The 15,022-nt window shown below is 42.3% G+C and overlaps 1 protein-coding gene across 31 annotated transcripts in view; it reads right to left on the reverse strand.

Moving 5' to 3' along the window:
- Nucleotides 1-15,022, reverse strand: part of TCF7L2 (transcription factor 7 like 2) — a 213,183-nt gene that overhangs the window by 194,988 nt on the left and 3,173 nt on the right. For 16 of the 31 annotated variants that reach the window (XM_064373855.1, XM_064373867.1, XM_064373853.1 and 13 more), the window contains exon 4: nt 3,751-3,819. The exons of the other annotated variants lie outside the window; for them this stretch is intronic. In XM_064373855.1, the coding sequence (XP_064229925.1) occupies nt 3,751-3,819 (69 nt within the window). The remainder of the gene's footprint in view (nt 1-3,750; nt 3,820-15,022) is intronic. 31 annotated transcript variants of the gene reach the window in all.

Consider the following 15,022-nt stretch of genomic DNA (forward strand, 5'->3'; position numbering starts at 1 on the left):
GCATGGTGGCATGTGCCTATAGTCCCAGCTACTGGCGGTGGGGCTAGGAGGGGCTGAGGCAGGAGACTTGCTTCAGCCTGGGAGGCGAAGGTTTCAGTGAGCCGAGATTGTGCCACTGCACTCCAGTCTGGGTGACAGAGCGAGACTTCGTTTCAGAAAAAAAAACACAAAAAAAGAAAACCTGAGTATAACTTTTGACTCCGCAAAAACTTAATAGCCTGCTATTGACGAGAAGCCTGACCGATAAAGTCAATTAATATATAATTCATGTATATATTATATGCAGTATTCTTATAATAAGGTAAGCTGGAGAAAAGAAAATGTTATTAAGAAAATCCTAAGGATAACATAGTTACTATTCATTAAATAGAAGTGGATCATCATAAAGGTCTTCATCCTGGCCATCTTTGGGATAAGTTGCCTGACCAGGAAGACGAGGAAGAGAAGGGGTTGGTCTTGCTGTCTCAGAGGCAGAAGAAAATCCACATCTAAGTGGACTGATGTGGTTCAAACTCGTGCTGTGTCATTCAAGGGTCAAATGTAGTTGCAACAGAGACTCAATGGCTCAGAAAGCCCAAAATATTTACTATCTGGCCCTTGACAATAACGGTGTCCCAACCTCACTCTCTATGTTGATCCGAGTGATGGTTTCATGGACGTTCACATACAGAAAACTTCACCTACCTCTCTACTAGACATCTGTGTACTGTGTTATATGTAAATTATACTTCAATAAAACAGTTAAAAAGTCAACAGAATTTTAAAACAATGTCTTTTCTAAAAGACCTTTTGTTTTTCATTCTAGTTTTATTTGTGTTATCCGTTTTGGGAGAACGTGGCCATCTGAGTTGCTCTTGTCTTTTCAAAACCAAGAGGAGCTAGGAGGCTGTCCAAAGTAGGAAAGTGCTAAACATAGAAACTGCTATTGTGTCCAAACCTTTTATAAGAATGTGACGTGTCTATAGAATCACTCAAGGCCATTCATACAAACGGTGAGCTTGGCTGAGTCCTGAGATTACAGGAGGGATGGGAAGGGGAAAGAGTGTGAGTCTCCTGTGGTGCGCGGGGTCATACTACTCTAGGTTATTTCAGGATATAGCTTAGGAGAGCAACAGGCTCAGCTTCTATTGAAATCTAGTATTTATTAAGGTTAAACAGTCTTAAGTTTCCAGGGACAATAATTCTGCCCCGACCATCACGTTGCATTTAGCCTTAAGTTGGAGAATGGAGTGAGGGGAACATGTCTGCTCTATGCTGCATCAGAGCAAAACGATTATGAGCTCCCAATGTACTCTGGGAACAATTTCATTTTGTCTAAGCTTTCCCCTTCTTTTCCCTTTGCCTCTTCGGTTTTGTTTTTTGCCATTCATCTTTTGATGATCAAACTAAAATTACAGCTAGATGCCATTTAGCTTGGCCTTGTGCGGGTCTAGCAGAGACTGAGGGAGAATGAATACTGCAAAAGCATGGAGCTGGGTCTCTAATAAAACGTCTCTCTGTTTGCCCACATGGGCATCAAGCCTTAGCAAATAGAAGCGGAGGAGAACAATACTACCTGTTCATGGAGGAATAGTAATGGTTTCAGTCCTCCAAAACAATGAGCTCTGTAATTTACTCCATCTTCCTCCTGAGAAAGCGCTTCACATGGCCTGCACCGTGCCAGGTGGTTTGGAGAAAGACGAACTGCTCGGTCTAACAAGGGGCACTTCAGCAATGGGTGTAAAGATACAACAGCTGGGCTGGTCCAGGCTAGTCTCCCAGTGACATGGCCCCAGCCAGCCTTTCCACACCAAGATAAGGATCACTATCCTATTCAACTTCAACAATTCCCACACCCCAGGCAACAGGATTTTCCAGCACTCCCCGAGATGCAGGAGGCCTCCGGACATTGCACATTCACCCATTCACCAAGAGTTATACATCCACCCATTCACCAAGAGTTAGGGTTTGGGCTTGTTCTCTAACCAAGTCCTGCATCTAAAGCACTTTCTGGGAGCAAGACTTACTATGCTGTCCATCAAAAGGAAGGAGGAGGGACCAACAGGCAGCATGCCTAAAGGAACAATTGCAGCCTCAAGTTAAAGACACAGCAGTCCTGGAAACATTCAGGGGTAGAGAGGGGCAAAATCAAGCGTCACGCTTTTCCCCAAAAGAAGACACACACAAGAAGGTCGGCAGCACAACTGCAGAAGTAATCAATTTTGTCTTTTTTTTTAAACAGAGTCTCACTCTTGTCTCCCAGACTGGAGTGCAGTGGCACGATCTTGACTCACTACAACCTCTGCCTCCCAGGCTTAAGCGATTCTCCTGCCTCAGCCTCCTGAGTAGCTGAGATTATAGGTACCCACCACCACGCTGGGCTAATTTTTGTATTTTTAGTAGAGATGGGGTTTCACCATGTTGGCCAAACTGGTCTTGAACTCCTGACCTCAAGTGATCTGCCCGCCTCAGCCTCCCCAAGTGCTGGAATTACAGGCGTGAGCCACCGCACCCAGCCTCAAATATTTTTAAAATAGTTGCTGTGGCCTGAAATGAGTACAGAGACAGCAGGAATGCAACAAAAATGTCTGCTGACTCATGCTTTTCACTGGTGGAATAATTCCGTTTACCTGGGGCAAACAGCTATCTGGAAGGCTTATCAAAGAAGACGCAGATCTGAAATGAGAGCGCTACAAAGATACACTGTGGCTGCAGTTCCCTAAGACCACACACACACACACACACACACATACACTCACACACACACTCTGCAAGAGCTCTCCACCAGAAAAGAAGTCATGGAATAATGCAAATGACCTAACAAACCAATATCAACTTGCAAGAAAAGAAGGCCCTCCAGCCAGGCTTTCACACGACAGCAATAGGTTTCAAGAGAGTCCCTTCAAAGGGTTAAGCCAGAACACTCAAGAAGTTTTGGTACCATTGGTTACACCATGAGGTACATCCATCCCAGCAAGGCCAGGCAGACAGACGAAAATCGTATTAGTCTGTTCTCCCTCCTCTACTGCATTCTGCTGGCATCAGTTCAGCTCCGAATCTATATTAGTCCATGATTTGTTTAGCCTTTGGATCTAAGAGAATGGAAGTACTATGTGAGCAGGAAACAGGACACTCATCAGAAGCTGGGATCTGTCGCCTTTCCCCTCCAGCACATTTAGTGTCATATATCAACAGGTCCAAGAGAAATCAACATTTCAGGATGACCAGGTCCAAGAAAAATCAACATTTCAGGATGACCAGGTCCAAAGTGATATTCTCAGCGCCACTTCACATGATTTTGATCCACCAGAAACAACCCTCTGGCTGCCGCACGGCCGCCTCTCCCACCTCTCCCCTTAAGCCTTCCCGTTTATGTTTTGCCGCCCGTTTTATTCCCAACTCAAGATCCCTCCCTGAGCAAAGAAAAACAGTAGTCAAGCTGGGGTCTGTGGGCCCATTATGCCTGATCAAGAAACTCTTAACAATAGGCACACGCTTCTCCTTCTTTCCATATCTCTAAATCATTTCAGCAGCATTTCTCCTGCTTCTCTCTCCTTTGCTCCCCTTCTCCCCCAGTGATTCAACCACCACCATCACCACCACCACCACCACCACCATCACCACCACCACCAGCACCATCATCACCATCATCATCACCATCACCATCATCACCATCATTATCATCTCGGTTGGGGGAAGGGGCAGAGAATGAAACACACAAGAGACCTACATATTGACAATTCAAGCTTCAGAATCTCTTGCATTTCCTACCTGAACTGCAATCTGGTGTTCAATCGTTTTGTACGCAGAGTAATGTGTGCTGCCGGACTGAAAATGGAGCTGTAGAAAGAAACCAAATCAAAGCGTTCTGCTTATGTCACAAACTACAAGAAAACATCTTAAGCAGTTTATGAATAGCAGACAAACCTTCCTAGATTGAACTGCAGCCTTGGCATTCAATCAAGACCTATGTACTTTTATTTGTTGCTATGGATAAGATGATCATAACAATCTAGGGTAAAGTTTTTTTTTTTGTTTGTTTTGTTTTTTTAAAAAAAGCACCTATTCAATAAGCATACAGGGAAGGCGGGGGCTGGGAGTGAGAATCAATGACATGAAAAGGAAAGACAGATGCCCATTAAGACATAAAGGCAGCCAGTGTGCTGAGCGGGATGCTGAGGAAAAATGAACTGTGTGCTGCAAAAAGTCATCAGAATTGCAACATGTAGGCGAGAGGAAGGATTATGAGAGAAAAGATTATGAGAAGCCACAAGACTGAAAGAAGTACAAGCACCACCCCGCCCCATATTTCTAATAACTGGGCCCTGGCTCTCCAATGAAATTCTATTTCTGGGAAAACAAATGTGTCACACAGAATTCAGGGGCCACCCGATGCCTTATACATTCTTTCATGATGACTAAGCTGTCCATCTCAGGCCATCTCTGTCGCCTGCACTCTAGTAATCCACACTTCCCCAAAGAGGGGGCCGAACACTGCCAAAAAGCCACTAATTTTCTAAGAAAGGACCACCTATTAGGTGACAACTGAGTGAATGTAAGTCATTGATTGACTCAGACCCTCCGCAAGGTCTAAGTCTGTCCTCAGCCTTTCCCTCTGAAGTCCTAGAGACCAACCATCAAAGAAGCAGGTATCCCGAAATAGGAATAGCAAGACTGTTCACTCAAGTAATACTTGTTAATCTTGGGATCCCACCAACTGGGAAAACAAACACCATCTGCTGATTTATTTTGTAAACAATACAATAATCACTAAAAGAGCTCAACAATTATCTGAAAATGCATTTTTTTTTTGAGACGGAATCTCGCTCTGTCACCCAGGCTGGAGTACAGTGGTGTGATCTCAGCTCATGCAACCTCCACCTCCCAGGTTCAAGTGATTCTCCTGCCTCAGCCTCCCGAGTAGCTGGGACTACAGGTGCATACCACCACGCCCAGCTAATTTCTGTATTTTTAGTAGAGACGGGGTTTCACCATGTTGGCCAAGATGGTCTTGATCTCTTGACCTCATGATTACAGGGATTGCTGGGATTATAGGCGTGAGCCACTGTACCCCGCCTGAAAATGAATTTTGATTTGCAATATAGGAACAAATAATGAGGAATCAGATGACCCGGGAAATGGATGTCCACTCCCCTCCTTGCAACAGGCAAATCAACTGCATCTCCAAACATGGATCTGTAGTATTATAACAAACTACAAACTACTGGCACTACTCTTGTGCTATTACTATCACCAGAACACATCTGTGTTACTAGCAGAAAGCGTAATTTAGGCTGTGAGTATCAGATCCAGATAATTTGCATCTTGCTCCATGGAAGAAAATCAATTCAGTCCACACAATTTTAAAAAATAAAGAGGAAAAAATCACATAAGAACTTTTGAACTAACTCAAAATAAACAAGGGTAGTAATCAAATAAAAAAATAGTCTAAATCCATGTTGTTCATGATCTAAGTCTATAAATATCCATTTTAGGATGCAGTGGGCTCTGAGATCGTTTTATCTGTTCCAAATGAACAAACAGAAAACAGTACATATATATTTATATGTAGATATAATGCAAGTCTGCTTGCCCCAAACAGAATATTAATCAAAATTAAAAAGAGACACAATGAAGTATGTGGGGAAAAAACCCTATACCTGTCAAAGGAGAGTAATAAACCATACTGCCCTAAAACGATAGAAGATCCTTCCCCCACACACAGCCCTCCATACACACTCAGAAGCAGCATCTAAAGTGAAGTGCTGGCAGGGCGTAGTGGCTCACACCTGCAATCCCAGCACTTTGGGAGGCTAAGGCAGGTGGATCACCTGAGGTCAGTAGTTCGAGACCACCCTGGCCAACATGGTGAAACCCCGTCTCTACTAAAAATGCAAAAATTAACCAGGTGTGGTGACGGGTGCCTGTAGTCCCAGCTACTGAGGAGGCTGAGGCAGGAGAATCGCTTGGACTTGGGCGGTGAAGGCTACAATGAGCCAAGATCACGTCACTGAACTCCACCTGGGTGACAGAGTGAGACTCCGTCTCAAAAAAATAAATAAAATAAAGTGACCTGCTGAAAAATGAAGATGACTTTGCACCCTTTGTCCCCCTCTCCTTTTTGTAAAAAACTCCAGTCAGTAAGCAGAGACTGTACTAATTACTGTGACAATTCTGCATCACGTTAAAACAACTTCTGTGCCTGGGACAGGTTTCTCTGCGAGTTTGGAATTCTTGGCCAGAAAGTAGCTCTCGTCTGAGAGGAGGGTTCTCCTTCAAGCAGAGTAGGCAACACTAACAATGTGTCCCTCTCTTTTCAGTTGGTTTTATTCTCTTCTTTTCCAATCGCCTGATTCAGAGCTTAATGGAAACTTGTCCGAGCTTTTCTTCCCACAATCCCTGCAGAGCCCCTAGGCAATCCGCACACAGGGTAACCACAGGAATCTTATATTGTCAATTAAAATTGAATGGACACCTGATAACTAAGGATATGTTGCAGAAAAAAAAAAATACAGTCACAATCTTATGAATAAATTAATGAAACTGTGGTTAATCCAAATTCAATTTTCACTTGTCCAGTTCCGTTCTTAATCCTTGCCTTCATCATTACCCAAATAACACCAACCAACCTAGAGAGAATGCTGCAATTAAAACAGTAAAAATGCAGCTGCAAGTTCCTTAAGACTCTAGCAGAGAAACTAATATATAAGACAAAGTTAATTTGACTTTCTCTCTCTCTCTCTCTCTCTCTCTCTCTCTCTCACACACACACACACACACACACACACACACGACACATTCTAACACCCCCCACTCCCCCCTCCAGCCACGTAACTTCTCTCAGGTGCCCAGTGACACAGAAAACCTCACCCAGCTCACAAACACACCCAGCACAAGCAGTTTATTCTGTGTCTAAGTCAGATCTTCCCTCCTAGCCTGCAACCATTGTGCTGGAGAGATTTCTAAGCTACACTTTCTCCAGCCACTGCAACAAGGACTTAAAATGTTCCTGTTTCTCCTTTGGGTTCCCACCCTCTCTCTCTTTTCCCAATACACATTTTTTTTTTTTTTTTTTTCAAAAAATGCATACTTTCACTTTTTCCTCCCTTGTAAAACACAAAGTTGTCTTGTTCATTGTAGTCTAATTTTTTTAAAGGCACAGATAAAAAAGTACACTCAGTAAAACCCTGGCATTCTAAACTGGAACAATCATTTGTCTCTCCAGAAGCTAGAAGGAAGAATATGAGATGGTAGGCCATTTGTGCTTTGGAATATGAGGGGAAATTGAGAAGTCCAGGACAAGATGACTAAGATATCTGATTTTAAAAACCAGGTTCCCAGGCCAGGCACGGCTGCTCACACCCATAATCCCAGCAGTTTGGGAGGCCAATGCGGGTGGATCACCTGAGGCCAGGAGTTTGAGACCAGCCTGGCCAGGATGGTGAAACCCCATCTCTACTAAAAATACAAAAAAAAAAAAAAAAAAATTAGCAGGGTGTGGTGGTATGGGCCTGTAATCTCAGCTGCTTGGGAGGCTGAGACAGGAGAATTGCTGGAACCCTGGAGGCAAAGGTTGCAGTGAGCCAAGATTGAGCCATTGCACTCCAGCCCGGGTGACAACAGCGAGACTCTGTCTCAAAATAATAATAATAATAATAATACAAAAAATTACTTGGGCGAGGTGGCCAGCGCCTGTAATTCCAGCTACTCGGGAGGCTGAGGCAGGAGAATTGCTTGAGCCCAGGAGGCAGAGGCTGCAGTGAGCCAAGATCGCTCCACCGTACTCCAGCCTCAGCAACAAAAGCAAAACTCCGTCTCCAAAAAAAGCAGGTTCCCATCTGCCTCATCTCTTGGGACTGTCCTGCACCAGTCACCTGGAGTGCTCCAAGACCACGCCACATCATTTCCTCATCCGGCAAACGTGGCTGCTCTCACCTGGGTGTACACCACACCTTCAAAATGGCACCTCCCTGCCTGGAGTACCCAGGGAGTTACCAGATGAGAACTCCAACGTATTTTTCATTTCATTCCTTCCCATGAAGCTCTCAACAAAAATCAGTGACCAAGCCCATCCCCCATTCTACTACCCCCAAATGCTTCAGCCCTCCCTTGTCCAGAGGAAGAACTGTGAAGACTTGGCAGTTCACGGCACACGCGTGCAAAATTCTTCAGCAATGCAAAGACCAATATTTTAAGATTAACCCCTTCCGTTAGTATTATCACATCTAGATTCCTCATTTTATTTCTCATCACTACTGGGCTCTAAATTTGACGTTTCACATACAAAACATCATAGATACCCAGACATGGAAGGGGAAACAGCTTTTTTCAACCACAGAAATCGCTTCCTCAAAGACAACTAAAACAATTGAAATCCTGTTGGTTTTTCCAGCACTAAGCTAACTTCTAATACGATGAACATTAATTTTTGATGCCTATTTGTCCTGCTACATTGGGAAGAGATAGAACATTTATTTTATTTTCAGTTTTAGGAAGCACCTGGCTTTCTCTTATATAAGTAGATTAAAAAAAAAAAAAACACAGAGCATTTCCTTGGAGGTGTTCTTTGGTCGACTTTCCTCTCTACCCTATAGCTACTACCATGAGCCACTTGAAATCTAATTTCCATGTAATTACCTTAAGAAACAAAATACTTTTTTTTAGTATACCTAAGAACTTTCCTTAGGTCATTAGTCATTTGAGCAACCACAGGCCATTATGAGCCCAGCTTCCCCTAACCCACTGCCCTCCAGCCCTGTATTGAGAGCCTTTTACATTTAATGGGAAATAAACTTTTGACCAGGACTTTGGGTGACCGCCTGCCCTTATAAAAAGTACTAAGGGGGGTGGGGGGCCAGGCTCTGACTTCAAGAGAAAAGGCAAAACCAGCATTGCCTGGTACTTGAGCTTAAACATTCCTGCAAAGATCTAGACACTGAACATTTTTACCATCCCTAAACAATAACTTCACGACGCCATCCCCTCTCACTTCCTGGCATTCTCCCTCAGAAATTCTGCTGCAACAAAATGCATGCCTTTAGACACAAGAACAATCTCTCCTACTGTCTCAATGTTCCATCAAATGTCTATTTACCCTCATTAATTTTTCTCTTCCTCAACCTGAAACCATCAGCTATGAGTCAGAGAACGATCATTAACTTTTACAGCTTCTATACAGATCCACCTACTCACATTTGGGGAAAGAAGTATTGACTTGCAACATTGCCTGAGACCAAAATTCTCTAAGAAGAAAAAAAGGGAGGAAAGTCGCTTCAAGAAAGTTTTATCTGTAGGTCTACAGGGAAATGCTCCGTTCATTGTTTTTCCACTTTGTGGTACAAAGTCTTGCAAAAAAAAAAAAAAAATGTGAAGTTGAACTTGGTTATGGTGATAAGCATTTCTGGGTTGATTTTTGAGAAAAACTAGATGATTTTCTTTCAATGTCAAAACATAATTAAAGTTCTTAAACTGTTTGGGGGAAAAAAATAAAGTGAATCAAGTTTCTTGCTCTTGTACAAAACATATTTCTAGCATCTATTAAAACACATGGCTGAAGTGCTGAGACATGTTCCTAACACAGTATTTTTCATTAAAAGTTGCTACACTAACACTCTTAAAATGATGCCCGCATCATTACTCCACTTAGCAGTCACAGTGCTGCAACTCATAACGAATTAATTTGCATTAATATGGGTTTCATGTGTCCTTCCCTGGGTATGCTATTGTGATTCAGGCTTAATAAAACTGACATGATGATAACATAGTGTCTTTTATTTCACTTTCCAAAACAAACCAACCCACCCAAAGACCCACACAAATCCTCTCAATTTTTTAAGCATTTTACTAATATATTTTAGTATATCATAATTGGCCCAGCACGAAGGAATCTAGTTATCTTCTCAGTAAATATTTATAGCATCACTCTTCCCCATTCATTCTGCATTTTCTTAGAGAATCTCACTGTAGCCTACATCTGCAATTCATTGACTTTACAATTTACCACATGTTGGGATGGGAGAGGTCTTAGCTCCATTTGAATCACTACACAAATATGCAAGTGATTTATCGGTTTCAAGCTGAAGACTGCAAGAGAGGGACTCCACTTTTCCTGAACATTACTTCTTCTGGCAGACCATGAACAATTACAGTGCGTACTAATTAAGCTCTGTAAATGTGCTGTGCCCTGCTAATGCCTACCAGGCCTCAAATTTATTTTCATGATGCCAAACTTTAGGGAGCAATTTTAACTCCTTCAGGGCTAATCCCACTCCTGGCCATTCCTTCCTCCGTAGACCCGCCTGATGGGGCTACTTCACGACAAAAAGAATAAAATATAACAGGTCGAATTACCAGCCCGAAATCAGATGTGCCTAAGGAAGAAAAACCTATCATGGGAAAACCGAACACCTCGGCTGATAACCCGTTCAAAGATCCCACAGCCCCATCTTTGTAATGAGCTGTTTAGGGATTCACTTCTATCCCTAAGGGCTAGTAAGTTTCTGCATGCCATTGATTAGAAAAGAAAACCTTTCGGCCTGGGTCTTTAAGTTTGGGTTGGATGGAAGGAAGGACCCAGTCAAAATGACAGAGCCATCATCTCTCCTGGCCTGGCAAACACCTCTGAATCCCACTTCCTCAGCTATACCGCGCAGTCAGTTTGTAATACACCGGAACAGCCCACTTTTTAAACATAAATTAAAATCAGTAGGGCAACTGGCCTTCTCTCCCACACTCTGGTCTCCACCACAGATAATGCCCCACCCCCAAATGCTTCCACATAACTGATAGGAAACACATCTGTGGCTAGGTGGAACACCCTGGGTAATGAAGGGACTGCAACCCATCTTTGCTGAGCAAAGCAATATCCCTTTTTAATAGCTCAGTCCAGGGTCCTCCCAAGCCCCTCCAAAAGGAAACTTCCAATCTCCAATTTCAATGCCCCCAAGCCCAAATCTTTGTCCTCTTGTATTATACTTTTCTAATCTCTCTTAGGCATTTATTCTGTCTCCTCTGGCTACTTTTCCGTGCCTCCTCCCCCAGATACCAGCACATTTTTCACAAACAAGCAGCTCTCCTATCCCCGATGTAAACCTGGATTTTTTCCCCCTCACCTATTACATTCTTATAATCAACTCTCTTCACCACACCTCACTTTTTTAAAAAACTCTCACGTTAACTAGTATACTATGTAATGTGTATATTTTCCCTTCCAGCTCAGGGGAACATTATAGAAATTAACCGTCTCCCATACTAGGTTTCTTTAGGTATTCTTGGGGAAAATGCACAATACAGATAATGTCGTCTCAAAAAAAAAAAAGGTGGGGGTGTTGGGGGGATTAAGAAAAGAGAAAGGAAAAAGGGAGAAAAGGGGAAAGATGCAAACACCTAGAGCAACTTTGCTTTTGAAAAAGGCATTTGTGCACGGCCCCCACTGAATTTCCATTCCTGAAAGTGCTCTTTATAAACGTGTGTAACAATAGCCTAGAGGAAACGTACAAGTCAGCTGCCAAAGGAGTGGTGTCTGTCTCAGTAAACTCAGATTGCAGAGGTGGGGGTCAGTGGAAAAGGGAGGGCAGCATTTGCGTTGGGATACCCCCCCATCTCATTGCTTATAATTAGTGAGAGAAATTTGAGCTACTGCCAATGTCTGCGGACCTTGAATATTATAAGGCCAACGTGGCGTCAAATATCTTAACATTCATAAGTGTTATGGGCCGTAAATAAAGCCTGTGGATTTATGACCTGGTGGTAAGCTTGCCAGCAAAAGACTGGGGCACATTTCTTTCAGCAGACCTGTCGAGGTGCAAGTTTGCCTTTGGTTGTAAAATTAACCATTTCCTTCACAAATGTGCTCAATTATAAGTCAGAGTTGAAGACTGACTTACATGGTTGCCAATATTCACTCCCAAAAGAAACTCAGATGCTCACATCACACACACACACCCCTTCGAAAAAAGACCCTCAAGAATTTGGTTCGGCCTCCTTTTCCCAACTTTGAAATGTGTCACCTCAAAAGAATTATAAATGTGGTCAAAGGTATTATCTAATGCTACTCATCAAGACTAAAAAGCTTATACCTACTTCCCTGGAAAGTGCTTATTTTTTATTTGGCAACTCCATCGTTTAAAACAAACAAAAAAAAAGAGTAAATCACTCCTTGCCTGAAATCTTCTCCCTTCCCCCAATATAATGTCATCTACTTCCTGTGCAGGAGGGAGCATTTGCTAAATCCAGGTTGTCTCATACTTAACTGCCAATAAACCAACTTCCACATAACTTCCAGACAGCTGGGGGAAAGGTCCTCGGAGTTTTAGTCATGGTCCAGAAACACGCGTCCACACAAAAATGTGCAGCTGTCCTTTCTCTACAGTGCATTTTTAATGTGATTCGGGGGGGCCTGTTGTGAAACATCTGACAAAATGTAAAATCCTCTTAGATACCTTCTAGTTTACCCACTGCACGTGTGTAAGAGAAGTTGCACCAGGATTTCTCCACGAGAAATCCAGGCACTTTCTGCACACAGCCAGGAGCACCTCATGGGATGTAAGGAGGCATTCAAAACCTGGAAAGACTTCTACTGTAATCTTTAAAAGCGCAGCCTCTGGTGCAACTATTAAAATGCTAGTTTTCTAAAGCAAATATTTTTTTTTAATGCCTTGCAGAACTGCAGCGATCCAGCACTGCAAACAGAACAGCATTCTTGATCTGCAAAGCCCCCGGAAACCTTCCGGTAACTTTTTCACAGCTTGCTAAGAAACAGAAAGCTGACCAACTTCTAGTAGTGACTCTAAATGAAATCTCTATCAGTAAAATTAAAATCAAGGTGAAGAACTCCTAGCAAGAACGAGGATTGTTTTCCTCATTCCTCCTCAATCAGACACGGAGGGCATCAGTCAAAGCTCCTTCCCTTAAACAGTCAAAGTTTCCAAAAACGCATCTTCCAGATAAGGAAGGCTCCCAAATGCCTGAGTTTGTTTCTGGGGTTTCAGAAAGTTTCAGTATCAACAAAGTGGAAAGCGCTGGCATATTTAATTTATAATCATTACAATATGACTTATTGGGTGAATGTTGAGCCTATAATCCATACTGCAGACATTAAACCCTAACCTATAAAGATTAGCATGGAATTAATATGGTTGCATTGAGATTGAAATCTAAACATGTTCGCCATAAATATTTCTGAAGGAGATGAAAAACAATTAGCATAAATACCAAAGAAGGGCAAGAACACCTGTTCTTTTTCAGGGCGATAAGCATTTTATTGTTCTCTATTTAAAATGTAATGACCTGTGTAATTACAGTAATATTACATTGTTATGTAGGGGCTTGGAATGTCACACTTTGAAAAGTGTTGTCAAAACAATCAGGGGTGAGGTGGGGGGGTGGGAGGACAACTGGGAAGGACCACCATTAACCCTTCACACTCCGAGGTCTACATCTTTTGTATTAGAAAGGGTTATGTTGTTTCAGTGAGGAGAAAACATCCATTTTTCACAAGCCAAAAAGAGAAATTGCCCGGCTAAATAAAACCCCAATGAATAGGCCCCTCTCAGTTTCCTTTAAATGCTGGATTCCAAGTTCAAAAATGAATTCAAGATGCAGCTTATTTATCTGTTCAAACTAGTAGCAAACAGCTCAGCTGAAAAGCAAGTAACTTTGGATAAGAGAAGATGCAAGGACTCGAATAATCAAGTCCTTAAAAAGAAGTTTCAAACCGAACTGGAATTTCAACCACCGTATTCCTCTTTCCCCTTTGCCAGGAGGGAAAAAGAAACGTAAAACTACTTTTTCCAATCAACTTTAATAGGTTACAGTAGTCTTATCTTTAGTATACAAATGTTACCACAATCCTAATATATTTGCAGTTCTAACACTTCCCATCTACTTACCTAGACCTCTCCTTAATGCACTTTTGTATCTGAATCTGTCTTTTTAAAAGCCATTCCTATTACTGTATCAAAGACTAAATTAATATTATGCAGAAATCTTTGTCATTTTACAACAAAATTATTACTATCAAGCTTTATGGCATCTTCAGCAATTAAAGCATTATTCTTGAGATAATGTATTATTCATCATAAGCCGATTTAATGATACTCTCTAATTCTTTACATTCTTAAATTAAAAAGCAGAAATCAGGGTTCCAGAGAGTTTGCTTTTAAAGATGCAGCTGCTTACAGGTACATCATAAGTAACTGAAAATGTAGCAAAAATCACCACCACCAAGGAGCAAAGAGAAAAGAATAAAGCATACAACGAATTTGTCTTCACACCTTGCCATTAAAAACACACCCTATAAAGCACTAAGAATTTCAGAAGAGCATGGGAAGCCCGCTATCTTGCTATATAGATGCCTCCATTCCTCCCGCAGCTGTATCAAATCTGGAATCGCAAGCTGGCCCTCTGATTGAAGACGTCAGGAGTGACACACAACAGCCTACCGTCCTTATTTCCACTGCTCTGCTGACCAGCCTAAATAAATAACTTTAATTTTGGAGCACATAATCTAACCCAGGTAACAGAGAGGAAGGAAGAAGGGGCAGTGTACACAAAGATGTCTGCTGGTGTTTGACATGTAAATACTAAAACTGCCTACTGAGTTCAGAAATGTCTTCTCAGACTCAACCTGATGTCACAGCACCAGGCCACCCGCTATGTCCACAATTAAAATAACTAGACGCCGTCTATTCCTATAATGCCCACAAAAGGGACCGATCATTGGGAGCCTTCCTTTTCTCACCGGGAAATCATTTATTTGCCTTTAACAATTTCCCTGTTTGCTAATTACAGCACAACACAACTGCTCAAGTTTGAGAAGGGATGGCAAGATTGCCAGCATCAGACAGGGGGTTTAAAAAGAGTCAAGAAAGCTGGCAAGCCAGCCATCAAAGCTCAATATTCAGATGGTTAAGTGGATTTTAAAATAATACCAGGGAGGTTTCCATTGGAAGGAGGAGGAGAGGAGAAGCAGAAATTCTCAGGAATTCTTTGGAATGTTGCTTGGTCCGGTTTATTGGTAGGCGAATACTGCGATTCTGAGCCG

This window comes from Aotus nancymaae, unplaced genomic scaffold, assembly GCF_030222135.1.
Source record: "Aotus nancymaae isolate 86718 unplaced genomic scaffold, 86718_ANA_hifiasm-v0.15.2.pri h1tg000010l, whole genome shotgun sequence".
NCBI classification, from domain to species: Eukaryota; Metazoa; Chordata; class Mammalia; order Primates; family Aotidae; genus Aotus; species Aotus nancymaae.